The sequence below is a fragment of the Ips typographus genome, linkage group LG8 (assembly GCF_016097725.1).
Source record: "Ips typographus isolate SLU linkage group LG8, UJ_Ityp_2.0, whole genome shotgun sequence".
Taxonomy (NCBI): domain Eukaryota; kingdom Metazoa; phylum Arthropoda; class Insecta; order Coleoptera; family Curculionidae; genus Ips; species Ips typographus.
This window is the reverse complement of record NC_138429.1, coordinates 1,999,419-2,019,823: the sequence shown is the minus strand read 5'-3', so window position 1 is coordinate 2,019,823 and position 20,405 is coordinate 1,999,419. Positions and strand designations below refer to the sequence as shown.

At 36.6% G+C, this 20,405-nt stretch overlaps 3 protein-coding genes across 6 annotated transcripts; 1 reads left to right on the top strand and 2 right to left on the bottom strand.

The window, feature by feature from the left end:
• The first annotated feature begins 172 nt into the window (after positions 1-172).
• wts (serine/threonine-protein kinase warts) lies at positions 173-13,187 on the top strand. Of its 4 annotated transcripts, XM_081985754.1 has the most exons (18): positions 173-380; positions 445-571; positions 2,289-2,465; positions 2,530-2,954; positions 3,008-3,287; positions 3,343-3,568; positions 3,626-3,799; positions 4,946-5,149; positions 5,204-5,407; positions 5,466-5,611; positions 7,110-7,296; positions 7,349-7,572; positions 7,630-7,808; positions 7,867-8,045; positions 8,097-8,374; positions 8,427-8,591; positions 8,648-8,826; positions 11,644-13,187. In XM_081985754.1, the coding sequence occupies exons 3-18, from the start codon at positions 2,370-2,372 to the stop codon at positions 11,723-11,725; spliced, it is 3,228 nt and encodes a 1,075-aa protein (XP_081841880.1). In that variant the 5' UTR covers positions 173-380; positions 445-571; positions 2,289-2,369; the 3' UTR covers positions 11,726-13,187. The 4 variants fall into 4 exon arrangements, with proteins under 4 accessions (XP_081841880.1, XP_081841881.1, XP_081841884.1 ...); XM_081985755.1 differs by lacking the exon at positions 445-571; XM_081985758.1 differs by lacking the exon at positions 445-571 and having other exon boundaries at positions 173-444; positions 3,020-3,287.
• Positions 13,188-13,221: 34 nt separating this feature from the next.
• Positions 13,222-17,876, bottom strand: Pak3 (p21 (RAC1) activated kinase 3). Its single transcript, XM_081985770.1, has 7 exons — positions 17,525-17,876; positions 16,640-16,985; positions 16,326-16,591; positions 15,237-15,389; positions 14,875-15,154; positions 14,654-14,823; positions 13,222-14,600 (listed from the first exon to the last, which is right to left on the bottom strand). Exons 1-7 carry the CDS (start codon positions 17,598-17,600, stop codon positions 14,398-14,400), a joined length of 1,494 nt encoding a protein of 497 aa, XP_081841896.1. The 5' UTR covers positions 17,601-17,876; the 3' UTR covers positions 13,222-14,397.
• A 145-nt stretch (positions 17,877-18,021) lies between these two features.
• On the bottom strand, positions 18,022-19,687 carry LOC145733115 (transmembrane protein 198). Its single transcript, XM_081985772.1, has 6 exons — positions 19,504-19,687; positions 19,344-19,454; positions 19,060-19,287; positions 18,768-19,004; positions 18,490-18,626; positions 18,022-18,438 (listed from the first exon to the last, which is right to left on the bottom strand). Exons 1-6 carry the CDS (start codon positions 19,685-19,687, stop codon positions 18,250-18,252), a joined length of 1,086 nt encoding a protein of 361 aa, XP_081841898.1. The 3' UTR covers positions 18,022-18,249.
• Positions 19,688-20,405: the final 718 nt, after the last annotated feature.

Here is a 20,405-nt window from a genome sequence, read left to right as displayed (position 1 = left end):
TAAATTTTACTTACTAATATTTCCTTTAATTCCAGTTTAATTGTTATGTTATAGAATTCTCTGGTAGGTTTATAACCAAAAAAAAAATGTCTTTAAACTGCAGTTGCTTTTAGAATGAATATTTCGTTAAAAATTTAAACGAGTTTGTATTTTGATGTTGGCAACATACGGAATTTGACACTCTGTAAAATGGCTGACATCTAAATATTGAGGAGTTTTCTTTGTTTTCAGTTTAATTTTTCTTTAATTTAAGCTTCTTAAAATGGTCCGTTTCGTTTCGGTACGCGTAATACACTAGCAGAGACTGATCCACAGTGATAACAGTGCCTTTTAGTGACTAAAATTATTGTGATATAAAAGTGTTCCGTCTCCCCCCAAAGGTTTGACACAAAAATCTGTCAATCCTCAACTAGCAGATTCTAATTTATTTTTGCATTTCTAAAGGTAATTAACATTGCCAGAACGTGATTATATATTTAGCCGTGATGGTACGAGTTATCAGTTACTATTCGTTGTGATATGCAGCATATCACTGCAGCACTAAAATGGGAAATGCATGCCATTGACAAAGGTATGATGTATGTGGTAGCTGGTGAACCTGAGGGATCTACTGGAATTTAAAGGGAAAAGACTAGTATGGCCTCTAGGGGCTTTCAAGTGGATTACAGCTAAACTGGTCAAGCATAGTGTCAATGCTGCATACCTAAAATTAGTGAAACTTATTTTGTTTTCAATTATTGGAATGTCCAGATGATAAATCCAAATTTTAGTACAGTCGTTGCATTACCTTTTTTTCATGTTTTAAAATTGTGTATTAATTAGTTAAAATTGAGAGGTCAATGACTAGTAAAATAGTTGTGACAAACAATTTAAATACCCCACACTTTATGATTATTGAGACAGGTATTGAGTTTTTAGTCATGAAATGTAGGATTCTAAACATTTAGATTTATCTGGATCAACATGCCTAAGTATTTCCAAAGATAAAGTTATTGACACAATTTCGGTTTAACAAACATGGTGTCTTCAGTATTGGTTGAATTGTTTCATTTGTTTGTAAACAATTTGTGGCACTGTAAAACTGTTTTTGATTTATCTGAATTCAGGTATAAAAGTTTTAAAAACTGTGCAATGGAATTACATGATAAAAAGAGACTACTGTTCAATGCTCTAGACAAAGATAAGAGCTGAACTTTTTGTCAGGGTGCCAAAACAGACGTTACATCATTTGACAGTTGCTCACAAGTATCAGACTACTTGATGACACATTTAAAAATAGTTTAAATCTATCTCCCTCTAGAGCATTGATTTGTTCTCTTTTTATTATGATCTCATTTGTTTTTATGCTCTATGGAACCAGCAGAGCTAATGTGATGTCACAATGGAGTAATTTGACCCACTGTCAAATTACGTCATTATGGCTTCGTTATGGTTATGGTTATTATGAGCACAGAACAGAAATGGCCATCCCTTAACTTTAATAAGGATAACGGATTACCTTATTTTTTAGGGAGGAATAAGGAGGGCTTTCATTGTAATTATCCTTATTTGTCTCGTCGCGGTGTTGCCATCAGTTTCTCTCTAATTTTGTTCTTGACTATTACTTTTCCAGGTAAAAATGATACTTAGCAGTACCATGCACAAACATTTTTTAATCTTTATCTCTCCGGTAGGTTAACAACATTTGCAACATTGGCAACGTTGAAACAGCAGGCAGATACTAAAAAATAAATTTTTTAAGCTCCAGATCCTAATTTTTCGATCTAAATTTCTGAAAAAAAAAACCTTGCTAATCCAAACCAATCAAGAATGTAAATAAACATTGTAGATTATGTCATTGTTTATGTTGTGTGTACCCTATAAGGAATAATGAGCTGTCAACTGTCAGTCTGTCACTCTATATTTGGTGTTACAAAACTGTATTCATTTGTGCTGTGGTTATCCTTTGAGCCGCAGATCCTGATTTTTCTATCTAAATTTCCCAGAGAAATCCTGCTAATCCAAACCAATCAAGAATGTAAATAAACATTTACATTATGACATTGTTTATGTTGTGTGTACCCTATAAGGAATAACGAGCTGTCAACTGTCACTGTCACTCTGAAGTTAACCAGAACTTCCTTCAAAATTTTCTCTTATTGTTAGTGGCTTAAAATCTCTCTATTATGATTGAAATGTATACCTTAAACTGGTAATTAGAGTTGAGTTGAAATGTTGGGAAATACAAATTTTAAAGCTAATAAACAACAAACAACAAAAGTGTCTGAAAGTTGATAATTTATTTTCAGAATGTGGTGAAAATGCTGTAAAAATCATTTGGCAAATAACACAGTATTGATGGAAAAATGTAAAGTCCAAGTTGATTATCGATGAGTATGGGCCAAGCGCCTCAGCTCAGAGACATGAATTCAAACACTCCAGCCCGGTCTCCGGCCTACCGTCAAAAGGCCATGGAGGAAATTCAGGTAAACAGACCATTGCAATAAATATCACATATTGCTTGATTATTTATTGTTTTAATTGTCATAGATTGCCTTGCGGCCTTTTGCAAAAAGTGGCAGCGAGACTATCGGGTCTAGCGCTGCCAGCACTATCTCTAGTTTTTCTCAAACGAGCGGCGTCAGTTCCCTTAGCTCTGCGTCCGGGTCAAATGGAGATAGTGGCAAAGACCACCTCCAACTAAGACATAATTTAGCACAATTGCTCAGCATGGGTTACTCGGAGGATTCCTCAATGAGAGCTCTGCAAGGGTCAAACGGGCGCGTTGACCTGGCCTTGGATTATTTGGGAAAACAACTGCCTGACTCTAGTAAGAGTTGTGGTTACACCAAATTAATCCGAAAGCCCAGCACCGAACGTGAGCTGATACATCCTAGAGGAAGTCCGGCGTTGGATTCGGGTGCTGGCAGCTCTCGGAGCGATAGTCCTAGAATGGCGGACATTCACAGCTCTCGGTATGCTAAATTTGATAAACCTGTTAGGTGAATCTGTTAATTGCAATGTTCAGGTATTCACCAAGCTTCGCAGAACCGCCACCTCCACCACCACCGAGAACAGCGCCTCCACCACCACCCCCGCACGGGCCTCCGGCTTATCAACAGTCAGTTCCAAGTAACGTTCAACAAATGTTCAAACGCATGTCGCCTGCCCCGCCTGTGGTGCCTTCGAGAGCTCCGCCCACTGCTACAGGGGGCGGGGTCTATGGTGCTTCGGGGCAACGCGGTACTAGTCCAGTAGGCGGGGGAGGAAACAGTCGACAACCAATGGTTGTACAAAATGGACCTCAGGTGAGTTTATTTGTGTTGAAAATTAACTACTATTCTTAGTTAATTTTTCTAATAGGTCCAGCAACAACTTTCTCAAGCCCTAAGTTTATATTCGTCTTCTACGGTAAATTCATCCGAACCGCCACCTCCCTACCCCTTGATAGGGGGTGTGTCAAGTGGAGGCGCGCCCCCACCTCCAAGTTATTCAGTATCGGTGCAGAACCGCCAAAGCCCCACCCAAGATTTTAGGAAAAGCCCTTCTTCAGGAACTTCGGGCATATATTCGGGATCTACGTCAGCAGGTGAGTTATATTTAATTTAGGTTTGTGTCAAGTTAAAATCGTATATTGTTGCAATAGGGTCGCCTAGTCCAGTGCCGATATCTTCGTCAACGACGGCAGCGCCAATGACCCGGCCTACTGCGTTACAGGCGCCTTGGCAACCGCCAATCATTGTGCAGGTCAAGAGTACGCAAGTCCAAAAACCGGTTCTGCAAACTGCCACAGCGCCACCTATACCAACAACACCAAGTGGTAATTGCCTTGTTATTAAGTTTTTTCTTCTACAGTTTATCTAGTACAAGTTGTAGTCAAATTTAATGCATAACTTAATGCACAACATTGCACAAGATATCAGAAAAAAGAAGGCAACAAAGGTGTGCTTGCTGTTGTAAAGTTGGAAAAGGGGAAAAAAAACATTTTTAATAACAACAATATATTAGAATTTTCCATATTTAAAAAGCCAACACAAACCAACCATGCCATCCCTGATGATTCCAACCATCACTCCCAACACAATATGGCAGCGTTCAGGTGTTATTATTCCATGCTATTTCCTGCATAGAACAACCTTCTGATAAATAACTGAAAAACAGAAGAACTGGCAATACTACACATTTTTATTTGGAATTGAGAATATACTTACTGCAGAGTGAGGGCAAGACGTTGTTTTGGGCTGATTGGATTTTTTGACTTGTCTTTCTGCAGGAATGGCCCCACAAGATCTAATAACTCATGGAACAGTTCTGGAGTCATACGCGTATATTTGAAAAACTGCTCTGTATCATGTTTTTCTGGAAACTGAACTATTTTTTCAAAAACACTATGTTCATTGCGTTTTCTATTCATAGGTCGCGTTTTAAACCTCCGTATTCTCCTTTTCTTGACATCTAAGCTTAATGCTGTAGCTGCAGCACCCATTAAGAATAGAAGCCCCAATTGTTGCCAAGGTTCCATCTGCAATTGTTTAATAAATTCTTGATGTAAAGAGAAACTAATTAGCTCTAGATAATTTTTATTACTAAACTCTGTTTTTTCCGTAGACACTTCAACTGTTTTTAATGCACTAAATGATCAAAAAATCACAAATACAAAATCAACAACAAACCACAATTCTTGAACAATCCAAATCCACCATTCATAAGCAAAACAATAACACAATACAATGACGGACGCCGGATGTCAAAATATGACATTACAAAATTTTGCGCACGCGTACAGCTGTTTTCGCATAAGAATTGCATAGAAAGTTAAAAATTATGAACTCTCTATGCGGTATTGTGCGCTGTATAAACGACAGTAGGCATTACTGTAAAGTCAACTTTCTATGTTATGCATTAAGTTATGCATTGTGCGCTGTATAAACCCAGCTTTAGTGTTAACAATAACAATAATTAATAGGGTCATCTACTCCGCCTGCTACTTCAGCACCGCCCCCTTCTTACACTGTGTCGATACAGCAAAAAGCTTACACGAACGGGGCGGGAGCTTCGGGAAAACCGGCAGCACCTTTGCCGGGAACGCCCGGACCGCCAGTGGCCCTGCCCACCAACGAACCGCCTAGCTACGCTAGTTCTATGCAGGCTAAGGCTAAGGCCCAAAGAGGTCGGTTGATTCTTGACAAACTGTCAGTTGATTAAAAAGTTGGTAATTTTTCAGGTCATCCTCCGCCACCCTACACGGAGGATGCTCACACTTACGGCACTTCGAGTCACCCCCATCCACCACTCCAGCGGAAATACTCCCCCGCATTGGGTGGAGTCGGTAACGACTGTTGTCGTTCGGACAGCCCCTTATCGACCAGTTCGGGAGATGGCCGCAACTTGTATCCAGATAATGGGGCTCCTCCTTTACCTCCAACAGGTAAAAATCGCTAATTTTAGCGACAAATTTAAAATACGACGATTTTACTGATTTCCAGCATCCACTTCAGTCAAAACGAATCACAACATTAACAACAACAATCATCCTACTGTGAATGGTAACTCGTCGGGTGAGAGTAATGGCAGTAAGAATTTGGCGGAAGCACCACCTCAACTGCCACCTTACGCCAAAATTAAACACCAGGTTTGTACTTAACTTTAAAATGACTATTTTGTTCAAACTAACTCACTTTACGTACTGTTTTGCTGATGCCGATAAGTGTCTAACAATCACTGTGACGTTTATTATTATGTTTTTGTTGATTTGCAGGATGTGAAGTCAAAAAATGAAAAATTTGGTCTAACGCCATTTATCGCAACATTTTTTGGCGATTAAGGAACGTTTACAAAATTTATTGCAAAATTTTTAAAATGTGGTTTATTTTAATTCTCTTGTTTTAAATTCAACAATTTCTTTAGATCCTTTCTGGAAGAAATACGGAATTAGCAAAGTTACCCGTAAAACTACTTAATTAAGTAAAAAATTTAAACTGCGTTAAACAGGGTGACCTAAACAAAACTTTGATAAGAAAATCATGTTTTAGCATAAATCTTGTTCAGTAATTTGAATGGAAAATAATGATGTTGGATAAAGAATTACACTTAAAACTACCCAATTTAAGTAAAAACTTGTAAACTGCATTTATGCAGGATGAACCCAAAAAAAAATAAAATCATGTTTAATTGTAAATTTTTGTGTTTGGTGATTTTAATAGAAAATAATATTATGAGAGCATCAATTTCAAAATTTAAACTGAATGGGAGGCAATTTCCCAAAACTGTATTGCAAAGTCGGTGGATAGCATGCCAAGAAGGGTTATTGCGTAGTTGTAACGAACTGCTGGGGGACCAACAAGGTATTATAAGAACAAATGGGTTTGTAGCCCGCAAAGTCATCAGATATGAACGCTGTAGACCTGTTGTGGACCGTTATTTTCGATTAAATTTACCGAATAAAGATACATCGGTTATTTGTATGGTAAAACATTTGATTTTTATTTTGTATGATTTTTTTAACCCACCTTGTAGAACGCAGTTTATTGTAAACGGTCCTTAATCGCCAAACTGGCGAAAACGTCTAGAAATATTGACTACAAGACTTGACATAGATTATTGTAAAAATTTGCGAGAAATGGCGTTAGACCGCATTTTTCATTTATTGACTTCACCTCAGTCACACCCTGTATATTCGGATCCGTGGCAACTTTCAAAAAGATCATTTAGGTCGTCAGAAAAAGGAAGGAAATACCTTTTAATCCTCAAAAAAATTACTAAAATCGAGTGAATCAATTTGAAGAAACAACCGCTCAAAAAATACCAAAAATTTTGCTGCCATTCTTTTTGACGAGCAGTTTATAAACGAAATTTAAGTTTATTAACTGTAACTACTGATTTTAAAACTACATAAAATTCAAATTTTGTCTTATAATATAGTAATTATAATGCTGAAGTTATTTGTAGTTTAGTACAGAAATGTTGCAATATACAGCCAAACTTAGTAACATGTTAGGTTAGTTTTCAGAAAACTGTGTAGCGTTAATTTAGGAGTTTTAGAAACACTCATCTTTCTTAACGATAAACATTTATTGCTAGTGCTAAAGTTTCTAACTATTTATGGTCTATACACAATTTTGTGGTTTTAGTCACCGATTCCTGAACGAAAAAAAATCAGCAAGGAAAAGGAAGAGGAAAGACGGGACGGCAAAGTGAAAAACTACTCGCCTCAGGCTTTCAAGTTCTTCATGGAACAACATATCGAGAATGTGATCAAGTCTTATCGGCAACGAATGTACAGACGAATGCAGCTGGAAAAGGAAATGGTTAAAATAGGTATTTTGCTGCTTGTGCATCAGTGAAAAGCATTTTAAAGTTTTAATTGTAGGATTGAATTCGGAGGCGCAACAAGAAATGCGTAAAATGTTATCGCAGAAAGAATCCAACTATATCAGACTGAAACGAGCGAAAATGGATAAAAGCATGTTTGTAACGATCAAAGCGATTGGAGTGGGTGCTTTTGGCGAGGTCACCCTAGTCCGGAAAATCGATACAAATCATCTGTACGCAATGAAAACTTTGAGGAAAACTGACGTTCTAAAACGCAATCAGGTATTTTCTAGCGCAGATCAGCTGAAATACTAATTTAATGGTGATTTGTATGTTTAGGTTGCTCACGTGAAGGCGGAACGTGATATTTTAGCGGAGGCCGACAACGAGTGGGTAGTGAAACTGTACTACTCGTTTCAGGACGTTGACATTTTGTATTTTGTGATGGATTACATACCGGGCGGTGATCTTATGTCGCTGCTAATTAAGTTAGGAATATTCGAAGAGAGTTTAGCGAGGTCTTACATTCAGTTTTTTTAGAAATTTTAGTGTAACTCACCGTAAAAACGTTTGCAGGTTTTATATAGCTGAATTAACTTGCGCTGTGGAAAGCGTGCATAAAATGGGTTTTATCCACCGTGACATCAAACCCGACAATATTCTGATAGATAAAGACGGTCATATTAAGTTAACTGATTTTGGTTTGTGCACGGGGTTCCGGTGGACGCATAACTCGAAATATTATCAGCCCAACGGTAATTAAGTATTTTTGTAGCCGGCAGTGGTTGATTGAACTTTCTTTGTAGGTGATCATAGCAGGCAGGATTCCATGGACCCGATCGATGACTGGAACGAGGAATGCAAGTGTAAAGCGCTTAAACCGCTAGAAAGGCGGAGAAGGCGCGAGCATCGTTGTTTGGCACACTCTTTAGTCGGAACACCAAACTATATTGCACCGGAAGTGTTGCAAAGAACCGGATACACTCACGTGTGCGATTGGTGGAGTGTGGGGGTCATTTTGTACGAAATGTTAGTGGGGCAACCGCCATTTTTGGCCAACACCCCAGCAGAAACTCAGTATAAGGTTAGTTGTTGGTTTAACTAGTTGTTAGCGCTCTCTTAATAATGTTTCTTAGGTGATAAACTGGGAAACCACATTACAAATACCGAAACAGGCCAACTTGTCACCGGAAGCCACAGATCTTATACTGAAACTGTGCTGTAACGCTGAGAAGCGTTTAGGAAAAAACGCAAACGAAATCAAAGACCATCCATTCTTCCAGGAAATTGACTTTGAAAAGGTTAGTATCGGTTAGATTTGTTCACTGTTTTACTTGAATTTGATCCTGTTTGGTAGGGATTGAGGCGCCAGCCCGCTCCTTACAAACCACGCATAGAATATCCCACGGACACTTCCAATTTTGATCCGATCGATCCTGATCGATTACGTAACAGCACTTCCATTGATTCGTCAAATTCGGATGACGCGGCGGATAAATCAAAGCATTTCCACGGATTTTTCGAATTTACATTCAGGTAAATATCTATTATTTTGTTATGATAATGAAACAAACTGAAAGCTGCTTTTTTGACCAATCACAAACTACCAACACTAAACAACTATATCATACAATAGCTTTGTTCCAACCGATAGTAATATAACCGTAATTTTATTGTCAGTAAGAGCGTTAATGCGGCTGCGTGAATAAAAACAGTAAAATCACTTTTGAAACTACTGAAAAAGTGCGATTGAAACCTTTTCTGAACTATTGGTAGTTAAACAATAGTAGTGAATGAATTTTTGGTTAAGTCACCTACATTTTACATTTTTTGTCTTGGAAAATCGGATTTTGCACATATTTGCAGTTTGTTTTATATTTTCATGGTCACGTGACTGTTTTTGACTAGTGCCACTTTGCCTTTATAACGTTACCAGCTCAAAAATTGCATTTTTATTCACGTGACGTCTGTTTTACTGTTTAAGCTTTTCCAATTGTCTAAATTAGATTTAGTGAATTTTTACATTTGAAAGTACACGTTTATAGTCACGTGACTGTTTTTAACTGTGTCACTTTGCCCGTACAGAGTTGCCAGCTCAAAAATTACCATTTTATAGTTGAGTGACTTGTATTTTACAATTTTTGCCTCCATAATTGCTTAAATCGGATTTTGAACATTTTTGTAATTCAGGCTACCTTTTTTATGGCCACGTGACTGTTGTTGACTAGTGCCACTTAGCCTTTATAATGTTACCAGCTCAAAAATTGCATTTTTATTCACGTGACGTCTGTTTTACTGTTTAAGCTTTTCCAATTGTCTAAATTAGATTTAGGGAATTTTTACATTTGAAAGTACACGTTTATAGTCACGTGACTGTTTTTAACTGTGTCACTTTGCCCGTACAGAGTTGCCAGTTCAAAAATCATCATTTTTTAGTTGAGTGACTTGTATTTTACAATTTTTGCCTTCCATAATTGCTTAAATCGGATTTTGAACATTTTTGTAATTCAGGTTACCTTTTTTATGGCCACGTGACTGTTGTTGACTAGTGCCACTTAGCCTTTATAATGTTACCAGCTCAAAAATTGCATTTTTATTCACGTGACGTCTGTTTTACTGTTTAAGCTTTTCCAATTGTCTAAATTAGATTTAGGGAATTTTTACATTTGAAAGTACACGTTTATAGTCACGTGACTGTTTTTAACTGTGTCACTTTGCCCGTACAGAGTTGCCAGTTCAAAAATCATCATTTTTTAGTTGAGTGACTTGTATTTTACAATTTTTGCCTTCCATAATTGCTTAAATCGGATTTTGAACATTTTTGTAATTCAGGTTACCTTTTTTATGGCCACGTGACTGTTGTTGACTAGTGCCACTTAGCCTTTATAATGTTACCAGCTCAAAAATTGCATTTTTATTCACGTGACGTCTGTTTTACTGTTTAAGCTTTTCCAATTGTCTAAATTAGATTTAGGGAATTTTTACATTTGAAAGTACACGTTTATAGTCACGTGACTGTTTTTAACTGTGTCACTTTGCCCGTACAGAGTTGCCAGTTCAAAAATCATCATTTTTTAGTTGAGTGACTTGTATTTTACAATTTTGCCTTCCATAATTGCTTAAATCGGATTTTGAACATTTTTGTAATTCAGGTTACCTTTTTTATGGCCACGTGACTGTTGTTGACTAGTGCCACTTAGCCTTTATAATGTTACCAGCTCAAAAATTGCATTTTTATTCACGTGACGTCTGTTTTACTGTTTAAGCTTTTCCAATTGCCTAAATTAGATTTAGTGAATTTTTACATTTGAAACTGCATGTTTATAGTCACGTGACTGTTTTTAACTGGGTCACTTTGCCCGTACAGAGTTGCCAGTTCAAAAATCATCACTTTTTAGTTGAGTGACTTGTATTTTACAATTTTGCCTTCCATAATTGCTTAAATCGGATTTTGAACATTTTTGTAATTCAGGCTACCCTTTTTATGGCCACGTGACTGTGGTTGACTAGTGCCACTTAGCCTTTATAATGTTACCAGCTCAAAAATTGCATTTTTATTCACGTGACGTCTGTTTTACTGTTTAAGCTTTTCCAATTGTCTAAATTAGATTTAGGGAATTTTTACATTTGAAAGTACACGTTTATAGTCACGTGACTGTTTTTAACTGTGTCACTTTGCCCGTACAGAGTTGCCAGCTCAAAAATTACCATTTTATAGTTGAGTGACTTGTATTTTACAATTTTTGCCTTCCATAATTGCTTAAATCGGATTTTTAACATTTTTGTAATTCAGGCTACCTTTTTTATGGCCACGTGACTGTTGTTGACTAGTGTCATTTGGCACATACAGTGCTGCCAGGACATAAATTGTGTGTATTTTGCCTTTCAAACTTTTACCAACGTCTAAATCTAATTTTGCACATTTTTACAGCTCTTTGTTGATATTTGCATTTTTATATTTTGTCAATTTTGTATAACTAGAGTAATATACTTAAATCTTGGATGTACCAAACGATTCTGTGGTAAATATAGCGGTATTTACTGTGTTTCCAATTGATGCTTCAGATGATGCGAATTTGTATTTACATTAACCAAACTAAATTGATCAACTCTTGGTTCTTTTGAGTTGGAACCATTCAAATAATAATTTTATTCTCTATAACTCTGATTGGGACGACAAAATGTCGATAATCATTGGTTCTAAATCATACTTTCTAGCTAGTTGGAATAGCTTTTTAGAAATGCGCATGTCTGGCAGTAATATATTACTCTTGGTTGGAACGAACCTAATTTCACGTCTTTTTGGTAAATTTTAAAGTTCAAATATTAACTTTCTTGTTGCACCATCATTAGGCGGTTTTTCGACGACGGAGGAGTGGCCAGTAAAATCAACCTGGACGACAACGAGAATCAAGGCGGTCCAGTTTACGTGTGACCGTGTCGAGAGGGCTTGAGGGCGGTTGGAAGCCACCCCTCCCCTCCCCCAAAAAAATATACAACATGTACGATAAAAAACCTTGTCGCAAATCAACATTTTTTGGTCCGGAGAACTGGAAAAATTGATTTACGGTGCACATTCTGGGATTCAACGAAACCCCGGGGGACTAGTCATGTGTGTGTGCGTATGGATCTGGTTTGGTTTGCTACTAGTATACAGGGTGATTGCAAACTTTTGCTTTGAATGTTGGCTACCTTGTATATTTTAGCAACTAAAATCCATGTTGAAAAGATTTGGTTGTTGTCATTTCAGAATTGTATCCGTAGAACGATGATCAAGTGCCTTAAATGGAAAGTATACGTTTTCTTTTTCGCCCAGTTTGCAGACTTGCATTTTGGGGAGATTTTTCACAGAAATAACAAACTATTAGTGCATATTTACTGAAAGTATATACAATGTATTTTAAACCTGATTATTTATTATAGTAATATAATAGTATTTCACAATTAATTCGAATTCGCAGAATGCTTTTATATGAGACATTTTTACCGTAGTCGTATAAGATTTCCGCTGCAATATAACAACCCTCTTGCCAGAAGCTTAATGTTTTGTACAGAAACAAAACCGGCATTGCGGAATTTTGTCTTGTTGTTATATAACCAAAGTCTTTAGCTGCCTTAGTTGTAAGTCGTGTTTTGTGCTCAAGTTATTTCGTAAACAACTATTAAATTTAACACGATTTTTAAGTAACTTCTTGAGCAGAGTAAAAAAAAACAAATAGCTAAATGTGTAATATATAATATTATTCGATTAACGTGTACAACTTAATTAAACGTAACAAAGCAAAAAAAATGTATATACATCAACCAGAGAAATGCATATTTGTGGTTTTTAATTTTGGTGTGCGATGACAATAATAATGAAGGAAATCTGAGCGTTTTGACCCCACTGCCTTTTAAAATTTTCGGTTACAGGAAAACCACAAAATATGTACTTATTATTAGATAAAGATTTTTTTAAAGAAAAAAAAAACAAAAAAATTAACTTATTTAAAACAATGCTGTGTTAGAATACATTAATATTTTAGAGGATAATTATTATATTTTTTGCTCATTTACGTACGAGGGGACGTGACAGGACTGGTCCTGTCAGAGCTCTCTGTGACAGTTTAAGATATTTATTTGTTATTTTTTTTAGATGAAGCCGTTTTTTTTTTTTGTTTTATATTAATTATCTAATTAAAACAATTATTAGTTAACTATGAAGTTTTAGATTATGATTTTCTAGTCTATCGATATACATATATAAACTAAGGACTCATTTTAATATTGTTTTTTTTTTACATGTTTGGTTCCTTCGTAAAAAACTATTGCACAGTGCTGATTATATTATTTACTAATATTTAGTTTGAAATTTATGTAAATGTGTGTAAATAAATATATATTTTTTTGAAACTTGACTGGTGTGTTTGTAAAGTGAAATAAGACGCCAAATTAAAATATCCAATTTAATTAAAATACACTAAATAAAAACAACGAAGTAACACAAGACGTCCCGTACACAAGGACCCACGCGACATTTATATAAAAATATGCTTGTATATACAGAAAAAAACACTCTAAAAATTATATTGTAGCAATATTGCAACTTCCTATAGTAACTCCATAAAAATATTTAGCGCTACAATTTCATAGTAAAACTGAAGAAAAACACTGTAATAATAGTTTTATATAAATATCTTCATTTATAAAAAGAACAAGGGTCAGTCTTCCGTTAAGTAAATGCGACGTCTAGTTGGACCCATTTTTTACTTTAACTATTAATGACTTCAATAAACTTAAGCTAAAAGTGTAAACAATAGCATGATCATGATTTTATAAAAAAAAAGATTGATGGAAAGTCTACATGCGCAGTAAATTCAGGCACTTTATATAGTTTGTGATTGGTCAAAGAAAGGCAGCAAGCTGAAAGCTGTTTTTTTTTACCAATCACAAACTAACAGTGTTGATTGACTCAAATACTGCACTTTTGTCTATTGGTTGTAACTAAAACGACCCATGCATTATACAATTAGTTGTACGATAGATTGAACATACAATTGATCTGAGCATCAATCGGTTTTGAAGATTTGTCGTACTTTTTAAACTTCTGTAGCACACAGAGCATCATACGTTGTCAAAAACAACTACAGCAGTAGTGGTCGCTTTAGTTCATAATGAAAGAAGAGAAAGGAAAAAGTTTATGTTTATTGGCATATTCATTGGATTTCACGTCCCACAAACAAACCTGCTCACGATAGGGACCAATAAATTCAGTCCAAAATGTATTAGTCTCCATATTTGCGAGAGTTTTATGTTCTTTTTTTTAAGTTTATGTAGAATAAGTCGATTAAGTCAAACTACCGTACGATTCAACCGTACGACTTGTTGGACGACATTATGCAATTATCGTTTCGAAGGTCGAATCTCTCTGAGTTGTACAACTTGCCGTACAACTAACTGTATAATGTATGGGCCGTTTTACGCAACAAAGATCCTAAATAATAGTTTACAGGAAAAAAACACTTAACCAACATGTTAAGGTTAGAAAATATTTCAAAGAGTTTACTATTGACGGATAAAAAAATGGACGTTGAAATTACACTGGCCTTTAGTTGGCTAACGTTCTAATCAGTTTTTATGCAAAATTCTTTTGGCCGCTCGAATTAGGGGCGTTAAACTCCTCAATTCCATGCGATTTTGCAAAAAGGGATGTTTTAACAGTTCGTCCGCGGTCGCTCGACTGTCAACATCCACTTGTAGACACAAATCGATAAAATCTTGCAGTAGAGGCGAGCATGTGTCCCATCTGGTAATTTTTGGCCGACCATTGGCTGAAAATCCATTTTCTATTAGCTTAGTTCAGTAAACTAGCAAACTACCCTACCCGTAATCAGATACAAAGCTCTAATGGGTGGTTCTCGCAGATAGGGCGGTTCCCCGTCCAGCATTTCCACGATCATGATGCCCAAACTCCAAATGTCAACCTTTTTACCGTACTTTTGTCGAGTGACTACTTCAGGGGCCATCCAGTACGGTGTCCCGACCATTGTTTCCCTACAATAAACACCTTTAACGCTGGAAACGGTCTGGACAGTGTTAAATTACCGTTGTTCGTTTCCGATAACGTTGGCGCAAAATCCAAAGTCAGTAACTTTAACCGTGCCGTCCATACCCAGCAAAACGTTGTCCGACTTGATGTCTCTGTGAATTGTGCCTCTGTTGTGCAAATAGTTAATTGCCTGCAGCACTTCGTAGCATACGGCGGCTATTTGGCCCTCTTTCATCACAGTTTCGGTAACTACGTCAGTGAGCGGTCCGCCGTCCAGCAGCTCCATCACAACCCACAAATGGTCGTAATCCACGACAAAAGCATCCAAGAAATTCACTGAAAAAGTCAAGTAAATCTCAGTATAGTGAGTAGCTTATGATTGTCATCTTATGATGTCTCATAATGATGCAAAATTTACCTAAATTTTTATGCTGAAAATCTTTCATAATCTTAATCTCGCTTAGCAGTAAATCCTTTTTAGACTGCTTGGTCATGTCAATATCTTTTATGGCAACTAATACTCCTGTTTCTTTGTGAGTGGCGGCGAACACCATCCCCGAGGCTCCCGATCCTGTAAAAACAACCCAATTCCTAACCCTTCAGCACCGATATCATTATAACTTTAGTTGCACGTCATAACACAGGTGATTCTATTGCCAACCGAACGTACTGAACAATAACATGTTGGTAATAGTGCGCAATGTTCTAGTCTGGCCGCATTCGTTTTCAAGCTCAATGGCGCGAGCAGAGCGTGATTGACGTCACAATGACGTAATTTGACAGTTGGTTAAATTATGCTTTCGCTAAATTACGTCATCGTGACGTCAAAAACGCGCTGCTCGCTCCATGGAGCTTGAAAATGAATGCGGCCTCTGTTTTTCGATTTTTCTGCTACCGAGCTATACGTTATATGACTCAAAGTGTCAAAGTTTGACGTAAATATCAGCGTTTTTGAAATTTATTGTGAGTTGTGATCCTATTTTACGATCCTGTGGTCATTAAACGGTTTACTTGTGGACAAACAATATTCCAACCTAGCTGTCTGATATTTTTAGCTCCAAACAACTTTATTCTATTAGATTTGTGTACTAACCTAACCTAACCAAAATCAATGTAAAAGACAGCTGGAAAAAAAGAAATGACAGCTGGAAAGCCCAAAACTGTTTTCAAAACTGATCACCAGAGGGAGTATCTCTTACCTTGAAGCGCCAATTACTCAAAGTTTATCCACAAATGCGGAGTAAAACACACACACATCAGATTTCAAAACCCTCAACTTAGGGTCCCTAAACATGCTTAAACTAAGCTTCCCTCACTCCCAATACCCCAAAAATATAAAAAATAATAAAACAAACACGGTTCTGACATTAGATGTCACATTTGAAAAAAAGTAAAATCATATTCTTCAATTTTGGTTCCTTTTTTATAACATTGACAACGCCGCCCAATTTCACCTTGATGACGTGCTACTAAAGTTATAATAATCAGTATAAATAACCCAACCAACCTAAATCTCTTAGAGTTTTATCGTAGAGATCGTAAGGATCGCAAGGATTACAAATTTTCTTGATTTCCTTCATGTAATCGTAATCGCTCATTTGAGATCGTCTTCGACACACATCATCATCGGTTATGCTGGGTTTCCGATATTCGATGTCGTCGGCAGCTTCGATTGAAAGATTTTCGATGCTGGCCGCCAAATTTCTGGACTTTAACAAATTGTTTTCGTCCTTTGTCGTCTTCTCAACAGCTGGAGCCGCTGTAAATGTAGAACTAACCAAAAGTTTGAGTTGTTCTGGTAGTTTAACATTTTAAAATTACCGGTCAAAACCGTTGGACTTTTCCGACTCATTGTCCGAGGACAAATTGGAATCTTTGCTTTTGTGCGCATCTTTGGAGTGTAAATACAAATCCAACTGTTTGGACTCCTCGTCAATGTCCTGTTCGGTGAAAATGTGCTTGATTTCCTGACCCTGGTGGGCGCCCTGTTTTTTTACGGAAAAGTTGTAATATTGCAACACTTGTTTGACCACTTCAGGGTTCTGGGTTTGCTCGTCTTTGGTGATTTGGGTGCCGATTTGACGCAACCACGCCACTGGCAAACCCTCCAATTCCCCATCTGCCGTAACCCTGACATGTATATCATGGTTTACGTTGGTCGGAGTACCTATATCATACAATAATATAAACCACTACGTACTTTACTTCCAATGTATTGTTTGTAAGTTATTCCATCAAAAAGTACTTTTAAGCACAAGTATAAAAGTAAACTCCTTTATTTACAGTAAAATGTTAGTTAATGAGTAATAAATTGAATCTCATTAAAACAGTTATCAGTACACTTTACCTTCATTAAGTGTTTCTTACATTTTTATCAAAAAAAATAAAAAATAATCTCTTTAGGAAGATATTGTCTTTCAAATTTTTTATAACCTCACTTTTTTTACAATAAATAGTTGGCCTTGGCAAGTCTAGAATGTCATGTGCCCCATTTAGGGTAGTTTGTGATTGGTCAAAAATGTTACTTTTTTTTAACCAATCACAAACTAGAAACATACACATGCTATTAGGGAGGTTATTACAGTAATTATAACTATTATGTATAATGAATTTCTGACCAAACATTACAATATAAAACAAACGCTAATTACCGGGTAGGACTATTAATAAAACCATACTTACCACAAAATCAAAATTGTGTCTTACCTATAATAGCAGCGGTAGGTTCATCATGGGGCTGCTTTTTCCTCCTACCAAACAACTTGGAAAAATTCATACTCATTTTACTGAAACGATAATAACCACCCAAACTCTCCCAGTTATTATGCACTTTAGAATGCTTTGAGCCTTGGGCACAACTATGATTAATAACTTAATCAAAAAAATAAACGTAAAATATTACGTTACGACTAGTGTAAGGGCAAAAATCCATCGCACTGTGCACAGAGTATGTTTGTACGTGTATCGGCAGTGACTATACTAATTAATAACAATAAAAAACTTATAAGAAATGTTAAACAACATTTAAAAGGTGACACACACCCTTTTATGAGATATTTTTGATTTTGATTTGTGTGACGTTTAAATGACAGAGCGCTTGTCATTCTGTCAATGGTTGAATCCATTCATATACAACATATAACGGGTACATATACAAGGAGAAAGACAACCAATATTGCACATTTTAAAATAAAACCAAAAACTGTGTATGATAAATGTATTGATTAACTTGACTACAAAATATCTATGCTACATTTCGCATATAGCACACAATATAATAAATAATCTTCGGATTTTTTTTAATCACATTCTTACCTTTCATGTCATTGGACTTAATTCACTATGTACAACGATTCCTTTTATTGTCGCCTGGTTTTTGATCCACCCACAACTTGAGAGTAAAATTATATACAGTGTGATTTTGTTTGATTTTAGTTTCGGTTTCTTTTGCCGGCTTCTGTCAGTTCCGCGGGCGAAACATCATCCTCGCTTTCGGTCAGTACCACCAATTGATGGTCTGGCAACATTGTAAGGTGTGTGGCATCCGATTGGAGGGTACTGCACTCACCTTGTTCCGAATTGTCTTTTCTTTGCATTTGAACAACTTGTTGAACGAAGTTCTACAAAAATATTTAATATGTTTGACTGTGTATTTTGTTTTGATGCGGTACCTGGCTTATGATGTCACCCTGAGCTGTGCGAACTTGATATAAATAACGGTACTTTTTTTGTCTCATTTCGGCCCTATCCATTTTGGTCATCGCTCTCATTGACGTAGGTACTCTTGGTTTTTTTCTTCCAGCAGCGACTAAAATTACATTTTACATATCAGTCCCCATCTCTAGTATCGTTGACAGTGTTGACACTGTCATTTGCAGATAAAACGTCAAATGACGCAACAAAGAGATATTTTTATTAATTATTTAACTATATAATGGAATAAATTTACCGTCTTCATGGTGTTGGCCTCTACCACTAACGCAAGTCTGCACCAACACACCCGTGCCTGTAAAAAACAACCAAAACCCCAACACCACCCAGGAAAACCAACATGGCGGCTGTTGTACCGGCTTGAGCGATATTCTCTGCCATATCCACGGCAGCACTGTCAAGTTTTCCAGAAAGTAGTCCATGGTGATGGACAGCAAAGCGCCACCGTACAAACTGGTAGCCAAGATGGTAAGTCCTGTAATTCATTACATTTTAAAATCCTTTTTTTTACAGATTAATGACGTAGAAACCTTTTCTGAAGTATAAATTGAATATGGCGCACAAAAGCGCACATCCCAGTAGCACAGCAATGCACAACCATACGTTTCCTCTGGGTGACGTTTCGGCCACGTGATCCGCAGCCAAAAGGCCTACTAAGCCGATGAGAAGGCCGGCGTGCAAACCGTTGACAAAAAGCCCAACGTATTGCACCAGCATGGTGATCAGACCGAATAATAGACCGGCGAACGCAGCCACAGCTTATAAGTAATCACGTGATTTATTCGTTACACAGCGCCATCTGTTTAGTTATTACCTGCATTTCCATAACTTGGCAATAGATCACCCTGTAGACAAATCAAATAAACGAGACTGCAGGCAAAGATGAAACCAGTGAGAAACATGGAGGTTTTGAAAAATCTATAACCTAAAAAAATAGTTAAGTACAATAGGAAAAAACACAAAAAAGCGCTTACCTGCATAAGTGTACAACAGTCCAATAACAATGTAAAGACCAAAAATAGTGGCAATGATGGGGTTGTAATGCACGGTGACCACGCATAGTTGAATTTGAGGATGATCGTTGGGTGAAACCCATCCGGGGTAAATGGTGCCGTTCCGAGGTGGTACCAGGGAACCGGGACGCGCCCCGTTTGCCATTTTTAACACTCTATCCTATTCTACTTCCAACCTAAAATGTTGGTAATACCATGTGAAGTACTTCATTACTCGGTCAAGTGTAGTATAAAAATCACTTTCATTACCAAAAATAAGGTCGATCGTTTATACCATAATAATATGTTGGTTTAAATTATTAGACTAGTCAACCAGAACCACTTTTTAGTCGATACATTTAAACAACCGTAAAAAGAAAGTATTAGCTTGAATGAACTATACACAAAATGTTGTTGAGATGTACATTTATATTTTTATAGGACATATTTTGACAGTGACAGTGACAGTACAGGCACAATGTATATGTGCGTTTTGTATGTTTGATTTCTGTTTATTTATGTTAATTTGGTCTTTTAACTGAAATGTATTAAAATAGTTATCAATGATGGTGTGGTTGTGGTAGGCAAACAAGTTAATACATTACTTATACTACTTATAGTTTGACATGGTGATGGTCATGTGACTAGGTTATCAGGAAACTTGATTAGTATCATGTGATAACCATCTTTCTTGTGAGTATTGGTTACTTTTAAATTTTGATATTTAAAATTGATAATAAATACATAAAGGTGAATAATACCAGTGCATTTTTCTGTTTTAATTACTTAAATACTAATAATAGATGGAAATCGACATGCAACTGTCTCCACAACCCTTATTTACTACACCCACCTTTAAAACTATCTACAAAAAACATTTATTT

What these genes read in the sequence shown, in the direction of transcription:
- Pak3 (XM_081985770.1), bottom strand. Translation starts at nt 17,600, where the DNA reads ATGAGTATGAATTTTTCCAAGTTGTTTGGTAGGAGGAAAAAGCAGCCC. An exon ending in AAGTCCAACGGTTTTGACCG is followed by an intron (nt 16,592 to 16,639) that starts GTAATTTTAAAA and finishes ACTTTTGGTTAG; the next exon opens with TTCTACATTTACAGCGGCTC. An exon ending in AGCTTTGTATCTGATTACGG is followed by an intron (nt 14,601 to 14,653) that starts GTAGGGTAGTTT and finishes ATGGATTTTCAG; the next exon opens with CCAATGGTCGGCCAAAAATT.
- LOC145733115 (XM_081985772.1), bottom strand. Translation starts at nt 19,687, where the DNA reads ATGGCAAACGGGGCGCGTCCCGGTTCCCTGGTACCACCTCGGAACGGC. An exon ending in ACTGTTGTACACTTATGCAG is followed by an intron (nt 19,455 to 19,503) that starts GTAAGCGCTTTT and finishes CTATTTTTTTAG; the next exon opens with GTTATAGATTTTTCAAAACC. An exon ending in GCCAAGTTATGGAAATGCAG is followed by an intron (nt 19,288 to 19,343) that starts GTAATAACTAAA and finishes ATTACTTATAAG; the next exon opens with CTGTGGCTGCGTTCGCCGGT.
- wts (XM_081985755.1), top strand. Translation starts at nt 2,370, where the DNA reads ATGAGTATGGGCCAAGCGCCTCAGCTCAGAGACATGAATTCAAACACT. An exon ending in TCCTCCTTTACCTCCAACAG is followed by an intron (nt 5,408 to 5,465) that starts GTAAAAATCGCT and finishes ACTGATTTCCAG; the next exon opens with CATCCACTTCAGTCAAAACG. An exon ending in ACGCCAAAATTAAACACCAG is followed by an intron (nt 5,612 to 7,109) that starts GTTTGTACTTAA and finishes TTGTGGTTTTAG; the next exon opens with TCACCGATTCCTGAACGAAA.